Source organism: Oncorhynchus kisutch, linkage group LG15 (genome assembly GCF_002021735.2).
Source record: "Oncorhynchus kisutch isolate 150728-3 linkage group LG15, Okis_V2, whole genome shotgun sequence".
NCBI classification, from domain to species: Eukaryota; Metazoa; Chordata; class Actinopteri; order Salmoniformes; family Salmonidae; genus Oncorhynchus; species Oncorhynchus kisutch.
This window is the reverse complement of record NC_034188.2, coordinates 38232334-38259224: the sequence shown is the minus strand read 5'-3', so window position 1 is coordinate 38259224 and position 26891 is coordinate 38232334. Positions and strand designations below refer to the sequence as shown.

Here is a 26891-nt window from a genome sequence, read left to right as displayed (position 1 = left end):
CATCATTATACAGCTGTTTGGCTTGGGGGTGTGGTTTGATGTGGGTGTTTCTTGGGTGTGTCCTTTTCATCACCAGGACACACCCATCTGTCAGAACCTTGCCTGCAGAACAAACAAACCTCCTGCAAGTTTAGTTCAATAACTTCAGGCAGATGTATGGTGAGATGCCAAAGGAAGCTTTGAATAGGTCAGTAGCCTATAGTGTAATATGAGAAGAATGCAATTGCTGAATTTATGTAGATATTCTAATCTAAGTGTTTTGATAACTGTCAAATGTTGTAACAGATCCATGTAGAATAAACAACCCTTACATAATACCATAGAAGTAGTGTTCTGCTAATATAACAATGTCCACATTTCATCTTTCATTGTAATTCCCAGCCGATTCAATAGCTATCGGCATTTTATCTTGTGGTAATAGGGCTACCTTGGAAACATGTCAGAGTGGTCACACCGTCCTGTGTGGTGTCTCATATTTTTTATTGGCTCCAAACCAACTGTGCTATTTTGTTAGTTTTTTCCCATTGTTTGTAACTAATTTGGTACATAATGTTGCTGCTACTGTCCCTTATGACCGAAAAGATATTCTGGACATCAGAACAGAGATTACTCACCTCAAACTGGACAAAGATTTTTTCTTAAATGAGTCAGATGCGAAGGATATACTGCTATGTCAAGACAAGGTCCAAATCCCAGTCACCTGTGTGAAGAAAAGAAGGAGAAAAAGGGGGAGTGCCTTGTAAGAATTTGCCAACGAGTAGGTAAACCACCACCACCCTCCATATTATTGGCCAACGTGCACACTATCAACCAAAAGAGTTCTCATCTATATTAATCGTAGCCATCTATTTACCACCACAGACCGATGCTGGCACGAAGCCCGCACTCAACGAGCTGTATAAGGCCATAAGCAAACAAGAAAATGCTCATCCAGAAGCGGCGCTCCTTGTGGCCGTGGACTTTAATGCAGGCAAACTTAAATCCGTTTTACCTCATTTCTACCAGCATGTCACATGTGCAAGCAGAGGAAAAAAACTCTAGACCACTACTTCTCCACACACAGAGACGGATACAAAGCTCTCCCTCACCCTCCATTTGGCAAATCTGACCATAATGCCAGATGTAGACTGACTGGCTCCAGATTGAATTAGATTCAGGCCAGTGAATACGTTACAGTATGCAACCAACTGTGATATGTTTTGCTATGGCCCTGGGTTGGTTTGTGTTTTGTTGCTGCTAGTTAGTACACTGTTGAATAGTAGTCAGACATGAGTAAGCTAGTACCACCATAGCTGCATCCAATATTTATTTGTGCCATAGACATGGGTTGCACCTCAGATGCTGGTGACTGTTTAGTCTAAATTTCACTAAGTTGCAGTGGCATGGAAATATGATGACAAGTAGGCAAATAATTAGTATGAAACAACTTTTCCATATGATGTGGTCAAATTTATTTTAAATGTCAATGTTGCCATTACTGTTACTGGCAGAATTCGTAAAAAATACACTATATATACAAAAGTATGTGGACAAATTAGGGAATTTGGCTATTTCAGCTACACCCGTTGCTGACAGGTGTCAAATTTATTTTAAATGTCAATGTTGCCATTACTGTTACTGGCAGAATTCGTAAAAAATAAACTATATATACCAAAGTATGTGGACAAATTAGTGAATTTGGCTATTTCAGCTACACCCGTTGCTGACAGGTGTATAAAATGACCAAATACATGACCAGCAATCTATGGTCTAGCTGCTGGTATACTCACCACCACTGGGGACCAACAAACTCCAACAACCTATTCCGCATCATGACAGGCTCCAACCATAGTTGTTGGCTGTTCATCCTCCATGTAGGGCTTTTCAGTCTCAAACGGCAGTGGTCCTTTGTACGCGTTGGTTGGGGGTGATGAAACAACAGATCCCCAGTCAACGGGGAAGCAAAGTTGACGTGGACATGCCCCTTTGTGGAGCTTGGCGAAAAGGGGCATGATTTGTTGAGATAATTATAATCCAAACCCAACCTTCAATTACTCATTTGGACGCACTGTTACAAACTTTGTTTTTGACGGGACTGACTTTATGGCCAAAATGATCCTATTTACACTTTGTAGCCAATTTGTTTTATTTCCACCACTCTCCCATACATATGCTGCTGTTCTATCCGCATGCATTGATGTCAGAGGGACAAAAAAAGATTTTGTTGTTGGCATTAACTTCTTTGTTGTTGAAATATGACATGGCAGTTTCGCCAGGATTCCAGGCTGGTCATGGCTCACATCAACATCATTATCCCAGAAACTCTAGATCCACTCCAATTTGCATACTTCCCTAACAGATCCACAGATGATGCAATCTCTATTGCAGTCCACACTGCCCTTTCCCACCTGGGCAAAAGGAATACCCATGTGAGAATGTTATTCATTGACTACAGCTCAGCGTTCAACACCATAGTGCCCTCAAAGCTCATCACTAAGCTATGGACTCTGGGACTAAACACCTCCCTCTGCAACTGGATCCTGGACTTCCTGACGGGCCGCACCCAGGTGGTAAGGGTAGGTAACAACACATCTGCCATGCTGATCCTCAACACGGGGGCCCGTCAGGGATGCGTGCTCAGTCCCCTCCTGTACTCCCTGTTCACTCATGACTGCACGGCCAGGCACGACTCCAACACCATCATCAAGTTTGTCAATGACACAACAGTGGTAGGGCTGATCACCGACAACGATGATACAGCCTATAGGGAGGAGGTCAGAAACCTGACCGTGTGGTGCGAGGACAACAACCTCTCCCTCAACGTGATCAAGACAAAGGAGTTGATTGTGGACTACAGGAAAAGGAGGACTGAGCACACCCCTGTCGTGACGTTGTATTAGTTAATATGACAACTGTTGCTCATCAAATGATTAAAAGTTTCTAATTGCGTGATTAACTAAATCAAGCAATTATTAACTCATTAACCTGGGGCACCATGGGAAAACTAGTTTTTATTGAGTTTCTATTACCCAAATTAACTCAAAGAATATCAGAATATCGATTTTACAACAGCCTCTAATTAACCAGTTACCTCTACAATCTAGTTCTGAATGTCATATAGTCCGTAAATCTGCACGGACCCAATCTTAGTTTATTTACTAGAAAGCTAAAATGATAATAAAAGATACACATAGACAAAACACATTATAGGCTATTGATGAGAACTTAGTATAACGGGCAAACACACTATGGCGCGTGTTACCCAAAATGGGGATTTCAAAGAGAGAGAGGAAAAAGTAAGTACATGAGAGAAATATACATTGCGGTGAATTTGTCAGCTATGCTATTCTAATCCTAGCCTTGCCCCAAACTGCCACTCTTATGGGTCAGAATATGATGATGTAATTACGTGGGGAAGATCTCAGAGGATTCTCTGCGTGGACCGTTCAGGTGAAGCACTTCTCCGGCGCACCTTTCTGGTCGTCCTCACGATGTCAGTGTTCTTTTGGCTTAGGAGTCTGTTCCCTCACCCTTACTCTGGAAGGGGTCTTCTGAGAACAGACAGCTCTGTAGCTCAGAGCTCACAGCATAGGAATGAAACCGTTTAGATACCATGATTCCCTGGGATTGGATGCTAGGGAGTCCGGCTTGAATTCCCCCGCTTAGACACAGCTACTCATCCGTAGCTTGGGTAGAAAAATATTTCTTTGTCTTCAGACTTGTGTTTCGTTCTGGGTTCGTTGACTTTTTAGACCTTGGCTGCAGCTTGGGACATATAGTCTTATCTCTAAATTCTTTACTCACAGGTTTTATACCCTCGTGTCAGAAGTGGGTGTAACCGCCTTTAGGGCAATTCTCTGGGCGTACCAAATTAAGAGCAAGGTCTAGGTTTTTCTCAAATCCAATTGTAGACAACTAACTTCACATTTCATCTTTACCAAAACATTCCCTTTGATTTGGAAATTTTCCACACAACGTACAATGTATAAACATCAAACATATACTAGGAAAACTCTTCCCGTTACAATGTTTTCGTAATAACGTCATCTATTAACCTTTAATAACAAAACAAAAATGACATACATTTTCATATTCCATCTGTCGTCATGACCACCATTGTGGCGGACGGAAACCATGGTTCCAAAGTCCCTTTATTTCATGTTTAATGTTCTGAGGCTGGTTCTCCATAGTAACAGGACAAAGGAATTTGTCTGTGGCCTGAGATTTACCAGGGGCGTGAGGGGTCATAAAACCTTCTTCAGACCCCTAGATTATTTGCTATGCCCCCCCGCCTCTTTAACACTGCTGCTACTCTCTGTTATTGTGTATGCATAGTCACTTTAATAACTATATCTACATGTACATATTACCTCAATTACCTCGACTATCCGGTGCCCCCGCACATTGACTGTACCGGTACCCCCTGTATTTAGCATCGCTGTTGTTATTTTACTGCTGCTCTTTAACTATTTCTTACTTTTATTTCTTATTCTTATTTTATTTTATATTTTTAGGTATTTTTTATTATTGTTATTTTTTTAAACTGCATTGTTGGTTATGACTTGTAAGTAAGCATTTCACTGTACCTGTTGAACTTGCGGCATGTGACAAATACAATTTGATTTGATTTGATTTATAAATATGAGTTAAGTAGGCTATAAAATACAATATATGTCATTGTTAACCGTTATCCACCTTTGGCCAATCTGTAAAAACAGATGTAACAGTTAATTTAACTTGTCTTCAAGCAACACTGTAGCTGCTCTCAGTTTTGGCATGACAAGGAGTAGCAAGAAGTGTCATGATGGCACAAACAGACTGGTACCTACAGTAGGCTAGCAAACCTCGGTTTCTTGCTAAATACATCGCTAGAGAGAGTGAATGCTCCTTTTCATAACATATACCCAAAACACTTACAGCAGGGATGCTGTAATATGTTTTTACTAAGGAAAATAGTACTGTATAATAGAATACAGCATATTCGCTGTAAAGCAAAATTACAGCATTAAGATGGCAACTCTGGCGCATTTATAATGCTCTAGCTTTACAGGGAAGCGTTTTTACAGTGCACCTAAACTGACCTTGGCCAGTTGATACCCAACAACAACACACCTAATCCTCTTTCACTGTGAGCACGATCAATTGGAACCGCAGTGGCAGCTCATTCAACAGGGATCTTTCTCATCCCAGGTAATGTAACACCAATGCAGCCGCCGTGGAATAACGGATGGAAGTGGCTGGCGCTCTGCTGTGCTGTTACTGTGCTGCCTTGCTCAATTATGAAGAAAGCGTCCAGTGGCTCTTTCAGTCAATTCACACTAGTTTGTCATTTTCCCTAGCATAGCATCAACACACAAAGATTTGAGTCAGGGAGCTCAAGATCAATGTAGTGCTGTGAAATTAGACTGTGATGATGGGAGGAGTAGCTGTTGTTTTCCAGTGGAGAGTTGTTGAGATTGAAAACTTGTTAGAAGACAAAAGTGCCATGGAAATCTGTGTTAATGCCAAGATATGGTATCTCCTTCACCTATAAATATTGAATGAGTAATGCAAATATGGCCATATTAACTTTTGGTCATACATACGGTCGTTGAAATGATTTATACAATATATTGATGACATACTGTTTATTATTGGCCTATTGGTCTAATGCGAATTTGCTACCGATCCTTGTCATTATATGATACCATCAATTGCCTTTATACTGACAAAGCATACCGTAACCTCAATTACCTGCCAATCATGAATTCCCTATCCCTCGAGACAGAGTTTGGTGTGATCAACCCATATCCGCCCCAGTTGCCATGGCAACACGATCCCATATAGCTTTAGTCTTCATTGTCAGGTCCCAGGGATATTACAACAGTATTTGTCGGGGCTAGTGATCCATAAATCCCACCACCGCCTATTAACTCTGTCCAGTCATACGCAGCCACGGTGTTTCATTATTGATTCCAATGGCAGGCGTATACATCAACACTAATGTGAATTCTTTCAACGTTTCTGCAATGGAAGTGTGAAAGCCAAGCTATGCCAAAAAATATCTAAGTTATGAAAAGAAGACAAACATTTATATATATATATATATATATATATATATATATATATATATATATATATAGATATACAGTATATAAACCCAGGGTTGTTACAATATATATATATATATATTATACATAATATATAATATAATATAATACATATATTATATATATTATATATATATTTTTTGAAATTTTATTTAACCTCTATTTAACCAGGTAGGCTAGTTGAGAACAAGTTCTCATTTGCAACTGCGACCTGGCCAAGATAAAGCATAGCAGTGTGAGCAGACAACAAAGAGTTACACATGGAGTAAACAATTAACAAGTCAATAACACAGTAGAAAACAAAGGGGGAGTCTATATACAATGTGTGCAAAAGGCATGAGGAGGTAGGCAAATAATTACAATTTTGCAGATTAACACTGGAGTGATGAATGATCAGATGGTCATGTACAGGTAGAGATATTGGTGTGAAAAAGAGCAAAAAAGTAAATCAATAAAAACAGTATGGGGATGAGGTAGGTGAAAAAGGGTGGGCTATTTACCAATAGACTATGTACACCTGCAGCGATCGGTTAGCTGCTCAGATAGCTGATGTTTGAAGTTGGTGAGGGAGATAAAAGTCTCCAACTTCAGCGATTTTTGCAATTCGTTCCAGTCACAGGCAGCAGAGTACTGGAACGAAAGGCAGCCAAATGAGGTGTTGGCTATAGGGATGATCAGTGAGATACACCTGCTGGAGCGCGTGCTACGGATGGGTGTTGCCATCGTGACCAGTGAGCTGAGATAAGGCGGAGCTTTACCTAGCATGGACTTGTAGATGACCTGGAGCCAGTGGGTCTGGCGACGAATATGTAGCGAGGGCCAGCCGACTAGAGCATACAAGTCGCAGTGGTGGGTGGTATAAGGTGCTTTAGTGACAAAACGGATGGCACTGTGATAAAGTGCATCCAGTTTGCTGAGTAGAGTGTTGGAAGCCATTTTGTAGATGACATCGCCGAAGTCGAGGATCGGTAGGATAGTCAGTTTTACTAGGGTAAGCTTGGCGGCGTGAGTGAAGGAGGCTTTGTTGCGGAATAGAAAGCCGACTCTTGATTTGATTTTCGATTGGAGATGTTTGATATGAGTCTGGAAGGAGAGTTTGCAGTCTAGCCAGACACCTAGGTACTTATAGACGTCCACATATTCTAGGTCGGAACCATCCAGGGTGGTGATGCTAGTCGGGCATGCGGGTGCAGGCAGCGACCGGTTGAAAAGCATGCATTTGGTTTTACTAGCGTTTAAGAGCAGTTGGAGGCCACGGAAGGAGTGTTGTATGGCATTGAAGCTTGTTTGGAGGTTAGATAGCACAGTGTCCAAAGACGGGCCGAAAGTATATAGAATGGTGTCGTCTGCGTAGAGGTGGATCAGGGAATCGCCCGCAGCAAGAGCAACATCATTGATATACACAGAGAAAAGAGTCGGCCCGAGAATTGAACCCTGTGGTGGCACCCCCATAGAGACTGCCAGAGGACCAGACAGCATGCCCTCCGATTTGACGCACTGAACTCTGTCTGCAAAGTAATTGGTGAACCAGGCAAGGCAGTCATCCGAAAAACCGAGGCTCCTGAGTCTGCCGATAAGAATATGGTGATTGACAGAGTCGAAAGCCTTGGCAAGGTCGATGAAGACGGCTGCACAGTACTGTCTTTTATCGATGGCGGTTATGATATCGTTGAGTACCTTGAGTGTGGCTGAGGTGCACCCATGACCGGCTCGGAAACCAGATTGCACAGCGGAGAAGGTACGGTGGGATTCGAGATGGTCAGTGACCTGTTTGTTGACTTGGCTTTCGAAGACCTTAGATAGGCAGGGCAGGATGGATATAGGTCTGTAACAGTTTGGGTCCAGGGTGTCTCCCCCTTTGAAGAGGGGGATGACTGCGGCAGCTTTCCAATCCTTGGGGATCTCAGACGATATGAAAGAGAGTTTGAACAGGCTGGTAATAGGGGTTGCGACAATGGTGGCAGATAGTTTCAGAAATAGAGGGTCCAGATTGTCAAGCCCAGCTGATTTGTACGGGTCCAGGTTTTGCAGCTCTTTCAGAACATCTGCTATCTGGATTTGGTTAAAGGAGAACCTGGAGAGGCTTGGGCGAGGAGCTGCGGGGGGGGGGGCGGAGCTGTTGGCCGAGGTTGAAGTAGCCAGGCGGAAGGCATGGCCAGCCGTTGAGAAATGCTTATTGAAGTTTTCGATAATCATGGATTTATCAGTGGTGACCGTGTTACCTAGCCTCAGTGCAGTGGGCAGCTGGGAGGAGGTGCTCTTGTTCTCCATGGACTTCACGGTGTCCCAGAACTTTTTGGAGTTGGAGCTACAGGATGCAAACTTCTGCCTGAAGAAGCTGGCCTTAGCTTTCCTGACTGACTGCGTGTATTGGTTCCGGACTTCCCTGAACAGTTGCATATCACGGGGACTATTCGATGCTATTGCAGTCCGCCACAGGATGTTTTTTTATATATATATATATATATTATATATATGTTTACCGTAGGTTCCTATTTTAAACCTGTGTAGTTTAACATACTAATGGTTTGTAATGATAAATAGACACAACTTAGTGTAAAGCATAACAAAGTTTCAGATTACCCTTTTAAAATCCAGCTCAAATAAATGTGTCCTCCAATTATGGGTGACATATCTGAATAATGCAAAAGCCTAATAAAACCATTTTAACGAACATGACATGAGTCAATAAAGTGAAGAGAGCCACTAAATAGAGATGTCATAGCTGTGAAATGATGTGAATCGGCCATGACGACAAGACGATACAGGCTGGCATTGGATTACAACTGCGAGGATGCAGATAGGCTAGCCTAGGATGAGGATCAGTCTGAGACGCTCAGCCCTCCCCAACCTAGCAGGCTGTGGCGGAGGTAGCTAGCTAGACTACTTGGTATTCCATTCACAGTCTGTATAGAAACATAAGCAGAGCGTGGAGGAGGGAGGAAGAAGAGGGCTATTGCGTTCGCATCACAGAGAAAGGGAAGCTCAACACAAGGCGTGATAGAGGAAATGATTGCCTGGCTGCGATGATGGAGATGCAATTGATTGGTATCTTTGATAATTACAATAAAAATGGACTCGGCTTGGTTTATAGACTTTTTCTTTTTGAATGGGAAACGTGAGCGGGGATTGAATAAGGATGAATGGGGAAGAGTTCATCAAGTGATGTAGATGCACTGAAGGAAATGCTCCAGTCATATGAGCGTGAAATTACATTTGTGCATTTCAATAGCGCTGTTCATTGATTTGGGGAGCATATTTCAGAGTGCAGTGGGAGGAGAGGAAATACTATTTGACTCAATATCCGTTTATATCTGACCGTGAAAGAGTGAGGTTCACTAATAAAATTGAAATGGGACAAACCTGATGCATATTGCATTAGCCTGAAAGAAAGCTATGCATGTACAAAATGTATTTGTAGAGTATGTTGGCATAGCAGCCATTACTCATAGAATTAACTCACTGTCCAGATACGTACACAAGCACCAACATACAGGAACATTTAAATGGGTGTGTGATGCTTTCCTAATATGAAACACAATAATCCAGTCAAATACATCCTTCCATTCCATTCCATTCACATACACAAAGACACAGACTGAGGAACGGAGAACTCTATTAACTATTTCCCCTGATCCCATGGGATGTGTGGCCAGACAGAGTGGAAGGCCTGAATGCCTAGAGGTCAGACTTCACCTATGGCTCAGGCTGAAAGGGTAAACTGCACCAGAGCTTTGCTGGGTTCAGTAGGGGTTCCATTGAGTTCATCTCATTCCTCATACTAACCTGTATATCAATTTCTGGACCTAGACTGCAGTTCACCACCAATGTGTAGAGGATGACCACTGTGTATAAAGATACCATACTGTACCACATTGTTCTTAGATGAAGAATCTCCTGTGTCGAAACCCCATGAAGTGTGCCACCCAGTCACATAATTTTTATGTTTAAAAACAGTTACTATATTGATTATGGTAACTACTACTATGTTTACCAACTATCATAACAACATTTGAGTTGTTGTCGTGGTCAATAAAAGGCCTTGAACTGACCCCAGCTTAGTCTGATTGATTCCTATCAAGATTATTGTCCAGCACTCTCAACAAATACTCTCAAATGTTTTTCTCCAACCTTCTGTTCTCCCATGGCTGTGATGTACTGTATATAGTGACAATTCTCTTTAATCTTTCATGAGTGATTTCTGACCTTCTCTGTCTCACGTCTCTGTGTGTGCTCAGGATGCCTGGAGTGCTGCATCAAATGCCTGGGTGGCATCCCGTACCCGTCGCTCATCGCTACCATCCTTCTGTATGCTGGGGTGGCACTGTTCTGCGGCTGCGGGCACGAGGCCCTCTCCGGGACCGTCACCATCCTGCAGAACTACTTTGAGGTGGTCCGGGGACCCGTGGATTCCTTGGACGTGTTCACCATGTGAGTAAGCTACACACCTAGGAGCTACACTGGAAACATTCAAGATGTACTGCTGTGTACCAACTGAAAGTTACTCCTATACCAAGTAGCTGCTATGTACTTTGAGGAACCTTACATTAAGGAACCTAAATGTACAGTAGTTGCAGACGGGGCAGAAAAGACAAACATTGTATTCTGGTAAAAGAACACTGTCTCAAACAAGTCTACAAACATGTCCGCCCACGAATGATGTAGCGCTCCTTCTTGTTCAAATTAGTGACAATTATTCCAAATTATGTTGTGTGGATTTATGGATTAATGAAAGAGAGAGAGAAAAAAAAAATGTTTCTCTTTGCCAGAAATTTTAAGTTGATAGCTGACTATGGCCGGTTTGTTAGAGAATGGACTATACTGCTTGAAAGGGAGATGCATTTATATAAAAAAGGATTAGATTTTATGGGCAGACATTTATACTGATAGTAGTCTTGTCGGACTATACTGATAGTAACATAATGGTTGATCTCAATGAATTGACTGTGACATCATTACATTGATAACTTCCAAGATGGGGTAACAGTCAGACGTGTGTATTTGTCTTGTCCAGTCCTGTCCCGTGTTTACATCGTTTTCTTCATATATATTTTAATTTCTTATGCATGTATTTTAATGTCACTTTCCATCTACGGACTGAATATACTCTCCTGCAACCCGCCTCACCCAATGTGGTACGGATCTGCTATTTTAATACTTTAGAACCGGAACCCCCATCAGAAGCTAGCCAGCTAACTAAATTCAGCCAAACAAGAAACATCCTTTTTCAGGACCCTGTCTTTCAAAGATAATTCCTAAAAATCCAAATAACTTCACAGATTTTCATTGTTTCCTATGCTTCAATGAACCACAAACAATTAATCAACATGCACCTGTGGAACGGTCTTTAAGACTAACAGCTTACAGACGGTAGGCAATTAAAGTCACAGTTATGAACATTTAGGACACTAAAGAGGCCTTTCTACTGAATCTGAGAACACCAAAAGAAAGATGCCCAGGGTCTCTGCTCATCTGCGTGAACTTGCCTTAGGCATGCTGCAAAGAGGCATGAGGACTGCAGGTGTGGTCAGGGCGATACATTGCAATGTCCGTACTGTGAGACGCCTGAGACAGCGCTACAGGGAGACAGGACGGACAGCTGATCATCCTCGCAGTGGCAGACAATGTGTAACAACATCTGCACAGGATCGGTACATCCTAACATCACACCTGCGGGACAGGTACAGGATGGCAACAACAACTGCCCGAGTTACACCAGGAATGCACAATCCCTCCATCAGTGTTCAGAATGTCCGCAATAGGCTGGACTGAGGACTGGACTGAGGCTGGTCTGAGGGCTTGTAGGCCTGTTGTAAGGCAGGTCTTCACCAGACATCACCGGTAACAATGTTGCCTATGGGCACAAACCCACCATCGCTGGACCAGACAGGACTGGCAAAAAGTGCTCTTCACTGACGAGTCGCGGTTTTGTTTCACCAGGGGAGTTGGTCGGATTTGGGTTTATCGTCAAAGGAATGAGCGTTACACAGAGGTCTGTACTCTGGAGTGGGATCGATTTGGAGGTGGAGGGTCCGTCATTGTCTGGGGCAGTGCGTCACAGCATCATCGGTGTTACGGATACAGTTATCCTGTGTGTGTGTGTATCCTGTGTTTCTTTTCTCTCCTTCTCCCCTCACAGGTGAAAATCATCACTCCCCAATCAGTCAACAATCAATCATCAATCAGAAGACACACCTCCTCCTATTTCCTACCCTATCACAGTTCCTTCCCCATGGTTTAAAAACCCCATCATTTGTTTGCTCTATAGCTCAATCTCTCTGTAAATGCCATGTCTGTAGGTCTCTGTGTTTCACTCTCGCTTTGTGTCTTAACCTCTCTTTTGTTTGAGCACCTCATAGCACTTTGTCATCACCTGTGAGTATTGTTTTTGGTTATGGTGTTTGTTTGTTGCTGGTTGGAAAAGGGGGAAACCAAGACAAGTCGCCCATGGGCATACACTACCCGTAGGTGAACTTTGTTAAATACACTAGTTAGAACTGGGCGGACCACCCACTGTATTTTTGGTTAGTTAGTTAGCTGTTGTTAAAGTAGGCTAGTCTAGCTTAGGGGTGTTTTTGTATATTTATTGTTTCTTTCCTTGGGTCCAGGTCAGCCCCTTTTCCTGCTCCCCCCATTACCGTGTGTTTATAAATAAACTTTGAGTTTGACGGTAGATTTCAGTTGTCCTGGTTATTTCGTTCACACTTTTACTTTGTCACAATTATAATTTGCATGAGTTATGTTACGGGTCTCATTATCATCCCCCCTAGACTGTCGGGTCAAAAGGGATTCGTAACATAAGTGGAGCCTCATCCGGGATACGTCATAACTGACACCCATGCCGCTCATGTAGATTGTTGTAGTGGTATAGTTCAGTGTTGAGCGTCATAGCTGAAGTAGCATTAGTGTTTGCTATTTTCTTTGGCACTTGTGAAGTAGTGTAAAATGACTACTTTTGATTTGAAATCCTTTTTGGATAACCCTTCGTGGGAGGTTTTTGACAAATGTTGTAGAGTTGATTTAATGACCTTGGCTGACCATTATTCAGTATCGATTCCGCATAGTTTAGTTAAGGCGGAGGTTAAACAGCTAGTATTAAATGTATTGTTGGAAGAGCAGGTGCTTGTGTTACCGCTGCCTGAGTGTACTACCCCTGTAGGGGATGTTGCTGCTCCTGTAAGCCCATTGGTGTCTGATAATGAGGGAGAGGCTAAAACACCAGCCACATTGTCCCGTTTTGATCCACTCTCCCCACTGTCAAATGGTGATGCCAGGAGGGATGTCCGTTTAGCACAGTTCCAACTGGAGGTGGAAGAGAGAGCCCAAATTAGGCGAGAGACTCTCCAGTTGGAGATGTATAAAATTGAGGCAGAAAAAGCTGGAGGCAGAGACAGCAAGGCTAGCCTTCGTTCCTACTGTGCCTGTTTGTGAACCGTCCTCACCTGCTGTGTCCTCAAACACGTTTGACATTAGTAGGCAGATTGCCTTAGTACCTTTGTTCAGAGAGTCAGAGGTTGACTCCTATTTTTGTGTATTTGAGCGTATAGCCGTAGCATTGAAATGGCCTGAAGAGGTATGGTGTCTATTACTTCAGTGTAAATTAACTGGTAAAGCCCAAGAGGTTTTGTCAGCGCTACCTCTAGAGGACAGTTTGAATTATGAAGTGGTCAAAGCTACTGTTCTTCGTGCCTATGAGCTTGTGCCTGAGGCATATCGACAGAGATTTAGGTCTCATAGAAAGTCTTCTAGTAAGACTTATGTGGAATTTGCTAGAGACAAGGGAAATCTGTTTGATAAATGGCATGCTGCTAGTAAGGTAAATGATTTCAACTCTCTCCGGGAGTTAATCTTGTTGGAAGAGTTTAAAAATTGCTTACCCGAACGCATTGTAGTTTATCTAAACGAACAGAAAGTATCCTCCCTGGCAGAAGCGTCTGTGTTGGCAGACGAGTTTGTGTTGACGCACAAGAGTGTGTTTTCGGCTCAAACTGAGAGTAGAGCCACTGAGTTTCCTACCTTTAGCCCTAGTCGGCCAGCAGTAGTATATCAAGCACGCCAGAAGAATGAGCGTCCCTGTTTCTATTGTCATAAAGTAGGACATATGATTAATGATTGCTTTCTGCTTAAACGCAAACAAGGGATGCCTCTTCGTGCCAAGCCACCAACAGGTGTTGCTCTAATTCGTACGGTTGAGAGGTCTGCAACAAAACAGGTGCCTCAGGGTAACTGCAGTTTGAAAATCTCAGTCCCCGACCGCAGTTATGAACCATTCATTTTCGAGGGGTTTGTGTCCCTAACGAATGACGAAGCGTCTCAGCGTCCGGTTAAAATCCTTAGAGATACTGGTGCGGCGCAGTCGTTTATAACGTCTGATGTGTTGCCCTTATCTGACGATACATACTGTGGTTCCAGTGTGTTAGTGCAGGGTATTGAAATGGGTTTTGTCCCAGTGCCATTGCACTTTGTGAAAGTACACTCTGAGTTAATCAGTGGAATATTCAGAGTGGGGGTACGTCCTATGTTGCCAGTGAAAGGTGTGACCTTTATAATGGGTAACGATATTGCCGGAGGAAAGGTAGTACCCGTATTGGAAGTATTGGATAAAAGTGACCACTCTCTCTCGAATGAGCTGGCACAAAGTTATCCACATGTGTTCCCCGCTTGTGCTGTCACTCGTGCTCAGGCACTATAAGAGGGTGACGTGATAGATTTGTCGAACACTGTTCTGTTCAAAGAGGTTGATCAAGAAGATGGATTGTGTGATACCTCTGAGAAGCTGATCACCTCTGACAAACAGCCCAGGAAAGAATCAAAGATTCTTGTTGCTGATGCAATACAGTTACCAGTCACTCGTGAGCAGCTGATTGCTAACCAAAAGGTTGACGACAAGCTTGCTAAATGTTTTTCTAGTGTTGTCTCATTGGAAGATGTGAAGATGAAGAACGTGGCTTACTTCATTGATGGTAATCTCCTCATGCGTAAATGGAAATCCCATGTTGACGCGGATGGAGATTGGAATGCTGTTTACCAAATAGTGATTCCTACAGCCTTTCGACAAAATGTGTTATCCCTTGCTCATGATCACCAGTGGTCTGGTCATTTAGGAATCACAAAAATGTATGATCGGATCCTTCGACATTTCTTTTGGCCGGGTTTAAAACAAGATGTGGCTCAGTTCTGTCGGACATGCCACACATGTCAGATAACAGGAAAACCAAATCAGGTTATTCCTCCCGCTCCTCTTTGTCCCATACCTGTCATAGGTGAACCATTCGAGCATGTGGTGGTTGATTGTGTCGGACTGTTACCGAAGACAAAATCGGGTAACCAGTTTTTGTTAACGATAATGTGTATGGCTACAAGATACCCCGAGGCCATTCCTCTGAGAAGGATTACAGCTCCGGTAGTGAGTAAAGCCTTAATAAAATTCTTCGGGTTATCTGCTGCAGAGATAGCCTGCAGAGTTCTGTCATACTATCCATGTCTGTGCCCAAACGACCATGGAAACAATCTGGAACCTCTCTTTATAAAATGATCAGCCAAAATTGTTGCAACCCCTATTACCAGCCTGTTCCTCCTCTCTTTCATATAGTCTGAGATCCCCAAAGATTTGAAAGCTGGGGGTGCCACAGGGTTCAATGGGGGTGCCACAGGGTTCAGTTCTCGGGCCAACTCTTTTCTCTGTATACATCAATGATGCCGCTCTTGCTGCTGGTGATTGTCTGATCCACCTCTACGCTGACGACACCATTCTGTATACATCTGGCCATTCTTTGGACACTGTATTAAAAACTTCTTAGGGATAGCCCCCTTTAAAATGTTAGTTTTTTTGTCTAAATTACATACCCAAATCTAACTGCCTGTAGCTCAGGCCCTGAAGCAAGGATATGCATATTCTTGGTACCAGTTGAAATGAAACACTTTGAAGTTTATGTAAATGTGAAATGAATGTAGGAGAATATAACACAATAGAACTGGTAGAAGAAAATACAAAGAAAAAATGAACTGGTGTTTTTTTTACCACCATCTTTGAAATGCAAGAGAAAGGTCACTGTTATTTCCATCACCCTGGTTACAATTCCGATAGTGTCCACAAGATGGCAGCAGTGTATGTGCAAAGTTTCAAATTGATAACCTGGAGTATGATTGATCCTCAAGACTTTTAGTGTGAAGTCCACATGTACATTTGGGCAAATTGTTTAGCAGACATTCGCATTCATATTCCATTTTTCTGCAAGAATATCGTCAAATCTTTATACTTGGACTTTGATTTAGTTTTCCAAGTATTAGTAGTCATATTATAAGTTCAAAATTTGCAAAACAACCAGTTTCATAACTTCATAACCCTGAATATCCTTATATTTTTTGTCCAAAATGAAAAGGCATGGTGTCGTACAAGGTAAGAAGCTACATTTTACAACATAAAAACAGTTTACTCCCATAAAGCCCAGCTCATTGGCTATCTAGCTAGCTTTGTTAGACCACGATTGGTGCTTACTTGACCAAGATACAGTCGTTCAAGAGATGCCTGCAACCGTCATCGGCATGCCATGAAGGCGTCGCTCTCTGAACAAATATGGTCCCTATATGATATACTACACCCCTAATGAAATAGTGAAGTCTTGTTACCTTCTAGGATCTCTGAGGAATAGGTACAAATTTGATTTGACTCGTTGAAACAAAGTTTAGGATGAGATTTTCACAGATTCCTTTCTTTGCAGTGGAAATACAAAATCGATAGTGCATGCTATATGGACCTATTTAGGATATGAAAAAGGATTTTATCTAACAAAACAACACTTCATGTTATCTCTGGGACCCTTTGGATGATAATTCAGAGCAAGATTTCAGAATGTAAGTACACATTTATCAAACCTATTGCGGTGAAAAAACTGTTTTATTATTAGGAGCTCTCCTCAAATAATAGCATAAATTGGACAGTGCAGTTAAAATTAACAAGAATTTAAGCTTTCAGCCGATATAAGACACTTCTGAGTACCGACATTTGTTCTTACTCTAAAATTTGCGATCTTGACATAATGCGCTGAATGATTTACAACTGTCCCGTTGATGGGATGCCGATCCTTAATTAAATACGTATTTGTAGTTGTCCACATATTCTAAGTCAGAACCGTCCAGAGTAGTGATGCTAGTCGTGCGGGCGGGTGTGTGCAACAATCTGTTGAAGAGCATGCATTTAGTTTTACAAGCATTTAAAAGCAGTTGGAGGCCACGGAAGGAGTGTTGTATGGCATTGAAGCTTGTTTGTAGGTTTGAAAGACAGCATAAAAAAAGGGGGCTATCCTTAAGAAGATACCTAGGTGTCTGGTTAGACTGTAAACTCTCCTTCCAGACTCACATTAAGCATCTCCAATCCAAAATTAAATCTAGAATCGGCTTCCTATTTCGCAACAAAGCCTCCTTCACTCATGCTGCCAATAATACTCTCGTAAAACTGACTATCCGATGTCATTTACAAAATTGCCTCTAATCAGCAAACTGGATATAGTCTATCACAGTGCCATCTGTTTTGTAACCAAAGCCCCATATTCTACCCACCACTGCGAACTGTATACTCTCGTGTGCCAGCCCTCACTACATATTTGTCAACTTTCGCTGTAAAGCCTATTTGAAATCGGACACTGTGGTGGGATTAACAACACGATTACCTTTAAAAAGGTATAAGATGTAACATGTATGTTTGAGGAATTTTAATTATGAGATTTCTGTTGTTTTGAATTTGGCACCCTGCACTTTCACTGGCTGTTGTCATATCGATCCCGTTAACGGGATTGCAGCCCTAAGACGTTTTTCAGCATCAGCTGTCAGAGCAGCTTACTGATCACTGTACCTGTACACAGCCAATCTGTAAATAGCACACCCAACTACCTCATACCCATATTGTTATTTATCCTCTTGCTCTTTTGCACCCAAGTATCTCTACTTGCACATCATCATGTGCACATATATCACTCCAGTGTTAATGCTAAATTGTAATTATTTCACCTCTGTGGCCTGTTTATTGCCTTACCTCCCTACTCTTCTACATTTGCACACACTGTACATAGATTTTTCTATTGTGTTATTGACTGTACGTTTGTTTATATGTAACTCTGTGTTGTTTTTGTCGCACTGCTTTGCTTTATCCTAGCCGGGTCGCAGTTGTAAATGAGAACTTGTTCTCTACTGGCCTGCCTGGTTAAATAAAGGAGAACAATTGATTCATTGTTGTCTATCATTTACACTTATGCAAACGGTGTCTGTACAGAAGGCATGTAAAACGCTTTAAAGGCATTTGAAATTATTTGACTGTTTGATTACTCACTTTAAATTATTATCAAGTACTTGCAAAAAAAGTGAGTTGGGAATATCTAATTCATGCACATTTCTGTTAATAATTAGGCTTATGTCAGCAATACTATTGTTTTAACAATTAACCAAGGTTTTTGATTTCTTATTGAGTCAATAATGAAAAGAAGTTTGAAATGAATTTATTATATATGTCAAAGTACGAGTAACACAATGAATGCAAATGTGCAATGTTGTGTGAGGACTGTGTAAGGGCTATTTGACCAAGACGAAGAGGGATGGAGTGCTGCATCAGATGACCTGGCCTCCACAATCACCCGACGTCAACCCAATTGAGATGGTTTGGGATGAGTTGGACCGCAAAGTGAAGGAAAAGCAGCCAACAAGTGCTCATCATATGTGGGAACTCCTTGAAGAATGTTGGGAAAGCATTCCAGGTGATGCTGGTTGAGAGAATTCCAAGAGTGCAAAGCTGTCATCAAGGCAAAGGGTGGAAGAATCTTAAATATAAAGTATATTTTGATTTGTTAACACTTTTTGGGTTACTACATGATTCCATGTTATTTCATAGTGTTGATCTTTTCACTATTATTCAACCATGATTGAATGGTAAAAGATGGTTAAAAAAAAAAAAACTGTGAATGAGTAGGTGTGTGCAAACTTCAGACTGGTACTGTACATTCCAACATAAATTCATCAGTTATTCAGCACTCTGGCACACTTTTATTTTTTTATTTCACCTTTATTTAACCAGGTAGACTAGTTGAGAACAAGTTCTCATTTGCAACTGCGACCTGGCCAAGATAAAGCATAGCAGTGTGAGCATACAACAAAGAGTTACACATGGAGTAAACAATTAACAAGTCAATAACACAGTAGAAAACAAAGGGGGGGTCTATATACAATGTGTGCAAAAGGCATGAGGAGGTAGGCAAATAATTACAATTTTGCAGATTAACACTGGAGTGATAAATGATCAGATGGTCATGTACAGGTAGAGATATTGGTGTGCAGAAGAACAGAAAAGTAAATAAATAAAAACAGTATGGGGATGAGGTAGGTGAAAAGGGTGGGCTATTTACCAATAGACTATGTACAGCTGCAGCGATCGGTTAGCTGCTCAGATAGCTGATGTTTGAAGTTGGTGAGGGAGATAAAAGTCTCCAACTTCAGCGATTTTTGCAATTCGTTCCAGTCACAGGCAGCAGAGTACTGGAACGAAAGGCGGCCAAATGAGGTGTTGGCTTTAGGGATGATCAGTGAGATACACCTGCTGGAGCGCGTGCTACGGATGGGTGTTGCCATCGTGACCAGTGAGCTGAGATAAGGCGGAGCTTTACCTAGCATGGACTTGTAGATGACCTGGAGCCAGTGGGTCTGGCGACGAATATGTAGCGAGGGCCAGCCGACTAGAGCATACAAGTCGCAGTGGTGGGTGGTATAAGGTGCTTTAGTGACAAAACGGATGGCACTGTGATAGACTGCATCCAGTTTGCTGAGTAGAGTGTTGAAAGCCATTTTGTAGATGACATCGCCGAAGTCGAGGATCGGTAGGATAGTCAGTTTTACTAGGGTAAGCTTGGCGGCGTGAGTGAAGGAGGCTTTGTTGCGGAATAGAAAGCCGACTCTTGATTTGATTTTCGATTGGAGATGTTTGATATGAGTCTGGAAGGAGAGTTTGCAGTCTAGCCAGACACCTAGGTACTTATAGACATATTCTAGGTCGGAACCATCCAGGGTGGTGATGCTAGTCGGGCATGCAGGTGCAGGCAGCGACCGGTTGAAAAGCATGCATTTGGTTTTACTAGCGTTTAAGAGCAGTTGGTGGCCACGGAAGGAGTGTTGTATGGCATTGAAGCTTGTTTGGAGGTTAGATAGCACAGTGTCCAAGGACGGGCCGAAAGTATATAGAATGGTGTCGTCTGCGTAGAGGTGGATCAGGGAATCGCCCGCAGCAAGAGCAACATCATTGATATACACAGAGAAAAGAGTCGGCCCGAGAATTGAACCCTGTGGCACCCCCATAGAGACTGCCAGAGGACCGGACAGCATGCCCTCCGATTTGACACACTGAACTCTGTCTGCAAAGTAATTGGTGAACCAGGCAAGGCAGTCATCCGCAGACGAGAGTGTTCTGAAACAGTTGTTGCAGTGACATTCTATTGCAATGATGTCTTTTGTTAAGTTTTACTACACAATACACTAAAAACTGCGTTAGACAGGAATAATTACATATATTGACCAGCTCAAATAGACAGAAGCGTGCTATATGGCAGACCAATCCAAACTCATCTCTCGGCATGTCCAGCCCACTCTTTATCTCAGCCAATCATGGCTAGCAGGAAGGTTGCTCCCTTTTTCTGTGTTTTAACCAACTAGGCTTGTAAGTTAACAATTTTACTCGTATTTACAGATGGCATACAAGTTTGTTTTTAAACACATGAAAGTTCACGTTTCGAGAAGGCATTTCTACCCCAAAATATATTTTGATAACAAAACAAAAAAAAGACTTTCCTGTGAAGTAGTGACCCGTGACATACGCCTAGTTTCCTGAAATGGGTCACGTATATGGGAACTCCTTCAAGACTGTTGGAAAAGCATTCCAGGTGAAGCTGGTTGAGAGAATACCTAGAGTGTGCAAAGTGGTCATCAAGGCAAAGGGTGGCTACTTTGAAAAATCTAAAATATCTTTTGATTTGCTTAACAATTTTTGGGTTACAAACTGATTCCATGTGTGTTATTTCATAGATTTGATGTCTTTACAATTTTTCTACAATGTGGAAAATAGTACAAATACAGGAAAACCCTTGAATGAATAGGTGTGTCCAAACTTTTGAATGGTATTGTATATGAACATTTCCATGACAATAGCTCAAACATGACAGGAGACATGCTTGTTCAAAGTTGGATTTTTCCGTTGATTACTATAGCGCCCTCCCTTGGGCCAATCAGTGTGATTTTGGAATTTCAGTTGAGTACTATAGCACCCATCTTTTTCCAATCAGTGAAATTTTGTAGAATACGAATCTCTATGGCAAGACACCCAGGTCATTCACCCAAGTTTTGTCAAAATCAGTCCAGTGTTGTCTGAGATATCTCGTGTGAGAACAGATCCACTGTCCCCTCCCCGATTTCATTGTGGGGGAGAATAAGTCACTTGTATAATTACTGTATAATAAAAGTACACATTTGCCCTTTTCCCTCTAGGATTGACATAATCAAGTATGTGATCTATGGCATCGCCTCAGCGTTCTTTGTCTATGGCATTCTGTTGATGGTGGAGGGCTTCTTTACCAGCGGAGCCATCAAGGACCTGTATGGAGACTTCAAGATCACCACCTGTGGACGTTGCGTCAGTGCTTGGGTAAGGGATAACTGTTCTCTGAATGAAAGGTTTATTGACATTCAAGAGTATCTCGTAATGTTTTATATGAATGACCTGTATGTAATGCGATGGCCCTTAGGGGCAAAGTAGCTTTTAAAATTGTTTTGCCATATATCACAATTATTGTCATAATTTAGAGGTTAATGGGCATAATGTTTCCCAAATGTCTTTTGAGTAGCCCCATCCATTCCACTTTCTATTCCAGTACTGGCACACTTGTTTCAAGTGGCCAATCATCAAGTCCATGATGAATTGAATTATAGGTGTGCTAGTACTGGAATAGCTCAAATACCTGTAAGTGGAATGGGTAGTACCTGAGGTGATGTTTGGGAAACACCGATACAGACTCTGTCTCAATAAATCCTGATAGGAAATTGGTGGGACGACAATGTTGTTCCTAAATCGTGCTTTGGAGCACGGTATAACAAATGCAACCTGGATTCTGATGAGTCTCCTCTATCTGTCTCAGTTCATCATGCTGACGTACATCTTCATGTTGGCTTGGCTTGGGGTGACAGCGTTCACCTCCCTCCCCGTCTTCATGTACTTCAACATCTGGAGCATTTGCCAAAACACCACCATCTTGGAGGGAGCCACTCTGTGCTTGGACCCGCGCCAGTATGGTACAAAATCAGGATATAGCTTGGTCTGATGCTTCTCTCTGGGATTTTTTCCTACATACAGTATTGTCCATGGGGTGGGCTACTAATGGACAGATTTACTAAGTGTTGTTACTGTTGCACAGAAATGGGTTGTAAAAGGGGAAACATAGCTTTGGTGGGGGGCATGATGTGTAAAGGACTGCTTCATGGTTTAGTTTGATTTTGGTCTTGTATTTGCCGCAGTGGAAATAACAGGTGCAAATATCTAAGTGGCCTTTGTTCTCCTCTCCTTTCAGGTATTGTGCCAATTGGGGAGGGGAAAACTGTATGCGCTGGTTCTGAGAAGTTTTACAAGATGTGTGAATCAAATGAGGTATATCAAATAAAACACTTGACAAACATTGACATACCATGTGAGTACAGTATATGTTTGTTTATGCAGTATGTGATTCTTGCTTCAAAAGTAATAAAACATCTCAAGTCATATTGAAATATTGACGTTTGAAAGCCATAATAACCATGCATTTTAAAACATTCCCATTTTTTGCTTTTGCTTTTTCAAGTAATTCATTTGACCCCAAAGTAAAAGGTGAGTTTCACGGGGAAGCCTGACTAACATCTCCTCTCCTTTGTCTTTAATACAGCTGGACATGACATTCCACCTGTTCATTTGTGCCCTGGCTGGTGCTGGAGCAGCTGTCATTGCTATGGTGAGACACAAAAACCAGCTACTTGTACTATCTCTGTTGATACATCTGACATTACAGCGTTGATTCATATCCATTTGGCGGGCAATATCACATCTAATGGACCACGCCATTTGTATGAACCGCTGACATCTGCACAAGACGCTGTATAGATTATATCTCATGTTCCTCATGTGAGAAAATATGAATCAGATATGTCTGTTTTATTGAACTAGTCTATAGGCTTACAAATGGAAGTACACGGTTTTGATTTGACGTGGCCATTTTATATATGACAATAATAGGTCAAACACAAGCGTTAACTGGGTTCATTTCTATAGCTACAGTAAAAAATCTATGTTTTGCTATATGCGTGTGGGAATGGCTAGTGAGACTGTATTTGGCGGAGTAGAGAGGGAAGATTTTTCGCTCTCTCAGAGATGCAAGGCATGTCACAGCGTTGTCATGGAAACTGGGAGAAGAAAGGTCCAGAGCTTGGTGAAAACATCACTCAGTCATTTGTGAGTGGCCATTTTCTAAGAGAGGGAATGTGGTCGTTAGTCAATGATGATGGTGCAAAGTGCAGCGCAACATTTAACTAAACAAATTGCTGGCAAGATTAAACAGTGGTGGTACACAGATACAGACACCGATCAATGATTATTTAAATGATTAATGAAACAAAATACTAAGACGAGTTGAGAAACGGAATGGATGTAGTGTTTTCAATATTCCAGTCCTCACAGCTGAGACTGCAGCTTTTGTTTGAATTCTTTCGAGACCAGTTGGTCTTTGTGTAGATTTAAATCCATTAGCAGGCTGCTAATAATGTCCATGATTCAATTCGAAAGGTGTGGCAATGTAACAACCACAGTCGTTTAAGCACAATACATTCACAATGGCAGTGTCTCAAAGGATCCTTTGCTGCCACGGAAACCCTGCAACCTGCTGGCACGTCAGTGGAATTACACAATTGTACATCAAAAATAGAAAATATTTAATCAAAACATTGTTTTTCGCCTCGGGAAGACCTATTGTAACTCTTTTTTTCAGCTTGAAAAAAAGATGTGGGCCACAATTATAGCACTTTATATTTCTGCTGATGATGTCATGATGTGAACATCTCTCTTCTGCTAGAGCATGGAGCTTGATTAGAGGGCTATATTCATTTGTGAAGACTTTTCCACATTTGAAAGGGAAATGGACCCAAAAGTGTGTTTTCCAATTAAGTACATGGTGGAAATAGGGTACACTTTCTTCCATTTCGTGGCAGCTATTCTTCTTTCCCAAATCAATGTCAGTGGAGAATTGAAAGACCAATAATTTTCTACATTTTTTTATTTTCTCCCTGAATGAACTCATGGGTGACTTATCTCTGTTTCAGATCCACTACCTGATGGTGCTGTCGGCCAACTGGGCATACGTGAAGGACGCTTGCAGGATGCAGAAGTATGAGGACATCAAGTCCAAAGAAGAGCAGGAGCTCCACGACATCCACTCCACCCGCTCCAAGGAGCGTCTCAATGCATACACATAAGGCCAGCGTGAGGCCTGGCCCTGCCACCCTGCCCCCCTCCCTTCCCCTCCTCTCCACCATCCCCTGAAGAGGGGGGTGGGTGGCGCCCGGGGTCCTCGCCCCCTCTGATGTCACTGGTGCATCATATGACAAAGTGGTCCGGGGGACCCTCATACAACCCCCCAAACAGCATTTCAGATGACAAGCCCCATTATCACTCTCATGGACTGCATTATTATTATTATTATTATTATTATCATCATCACCTGTATTATTGTGTTTTTTATAGTGTTTGGTAGTTTAGTACGTAGTAGAATTAGAAGTAGCTAGCAGCAGTATTTTTCGTTTACGTTTTTACTTTGGAGAACTTTTATTTGTATTTTATCTAGTGTCATCATTTTTCCTTCTTGTATTATTTATTTCTCTTCATTTTTGAGGTGGTTAGTTGGGGCTTAAAAGGGTTTCAAGCACATTTCTCGTGTTTGTGTGTCTATTTAGATTTTAAAGAACTATGTAAATGGTGGGTGATCAGTTTTGAAGACTTCAATATTTTCAATCACACAGGGGAACTTTTAAAGCTCCTGAAGCCTTTACATACCAGTACTGCCAGGGATCTAAATCATAACTTTGAAGTGAAAGAAATTTGAATCGTATTTTAATTTATTTTTAATATTTTACTCCGGTTACACGATAGTGTTACCAAATTTTTATTAACAAAAAATATTATTTTCTTGCTGTGCCAAGCCTGTTAATCAGTAAAAACTTAGGTCAATATCAAGGAAGAAATTAGTCCCCAAAATGATAAACAATTTATTATTTTGTTACTATATGAGGCATCTTGCGAATTTAAAGCTGTGTATCTACTGTAACGCAGGGCTCTCCAACCCTGAGAGCTAACATCCTGTAGGTTTTCACTCCAACCTTAATCTAGCACACTTGATTGTAATAATTAGCTAGTTGATCAGCTGCATCAGATTAGTTACAACTGAGGTTGGAACAAAAACCTACAGGAGGGTAGCTCACAAGGAACAGGGTTGGAGAACCCTGTTCCAAGGACTGGGAATGATTCGATTGTCTTTAATCATACGCCACACAAGCACATGCAAATATGTTCTCATACCCTCTTTTTTTTATTTCATAAAGTTGAACTTTATAAATACTAGTATAAAACACGTTTTTGCAGATTCTGCGCTGTATATATTGAGATATAAATGCATACTTATATGTTTAGCACTACAAATTCAGGACAATTCATAAGATAATTAAAATAAGTTACTGTGGTTGAATCCACTAGTGATCTCTCAGTCTTACAAAAATCTCGATGCTAAAAAAAGTTGTCGGTGTAACATGTCACTTTTTGGTGGATTCATCAGACGTCAGAAAAGTGTGTGTCACAACAGTAAGTTATTTTGTTTATGACGTTAAAAGTTTGATTGTCTTGCTTATGCCATAGGACTCCGAAGGTGGCCTACCATTTCATTGCCTGGCAATATTTGTTTTATCAGTATTTCTAAGAGCTAGTTTTGGGAACTTATTTGACCATTTCTGTGCTCTCTCTAGGTGTAAGCGCATTGATGTTCAACTCAGAGTTGGATAACTGTAATGTTAGGTAAAGACTGTGAATTTAGATGTTTTTCGTGGCATGGACATGCATTAATGGTATAGAATTATTAACTCAAAAGTCATTTTATTTACACTTTGCCTGTCTTGCCGTGTCAACCCTTTATGTGCAGTACTACCCCCCCCCACGCTAACAGCATTATACTACTGATATTAGACTGTATTGTTTGAGTTGTCTCTGTTTAGTTTGTGATGAGCTATCAACCATGTCTTAAACTGATTCTTGTGCCAACGTTGCTTCTACAGTAAATGACTTGACAATGTTGTCGGCTTTATCCTCGTATTAGTCTTTTGTACTTTCACAAGAATGCTTACTTAAGTAGTAGCAGGATTTCAATTGGAAAAATGTGCTTGCATAAATAAAAATGACTTGTGTACTTGTTAATAAATACTTTGTGGGTCTTGTGTGTTTATTCCCTGTTAACACTTTGCAGTGTTGGTAATACTCTGTAACTATTAATGTACGTACAATGTAACAAGTATTGTAATTTCCAATGTCCAATTGGGTTGGGGTAAGAGTTAGTGTTAATGCAGTAAGCACAGTACAGTGTAACACTGACTAACTACAAAAAGAAAATGGTATGTATTGTGACAGAGAAGCCACCAGGGGGAGACTCGTCGAGGCCTGGTGACAGACGGAGTCTACATTTTTAAATATATTTTACTTATTGAATATTTTTTCATTTGTTAATATTTGTCAGACGT

At 41.5% G+C, this 26891-nt stretch overlaps 1 protein-coding gene across 1 annotated transcript in view; it reads left to right on the top strand.

The window, feature by feature from the left end:
• Positions 1 to 26577, top strand: part of LOC109905275 (neuronal membrane glycoprotein M6-a) — a 40902-nt gene extending 14325 nt beyond the window's left edge. The window contains exons 2-7 of the mRNA XM_020502558.2: positions 10307 to 10499; positions 21585 to 21741; positions 22232 to 22385; positions 22661 to 22737; positions 23009 to 23074; positions 24435 to 26577. Coding sequence (XP_020358147.1) covers positions 10307 to 10499; positions 21585 to 21741; positions 22232 to 22385; positions 22661 to 22737; positions 23009 to 23074; positions 24435 to 24587 — 800 coding nt within the window. The 3' untranslated portion in view covers positions 24588 to 26577. The remainder of the gene's footprint in view (positions 1 to 10306; positions 10500 to 21584; positions 21742 to 22231; positions 22386 to 22660; positions 22738 to 23008; positions 23075 to 24434) is intronic.
• Positions 26578 to 26891: the final 314 nt, after the last annotated feature.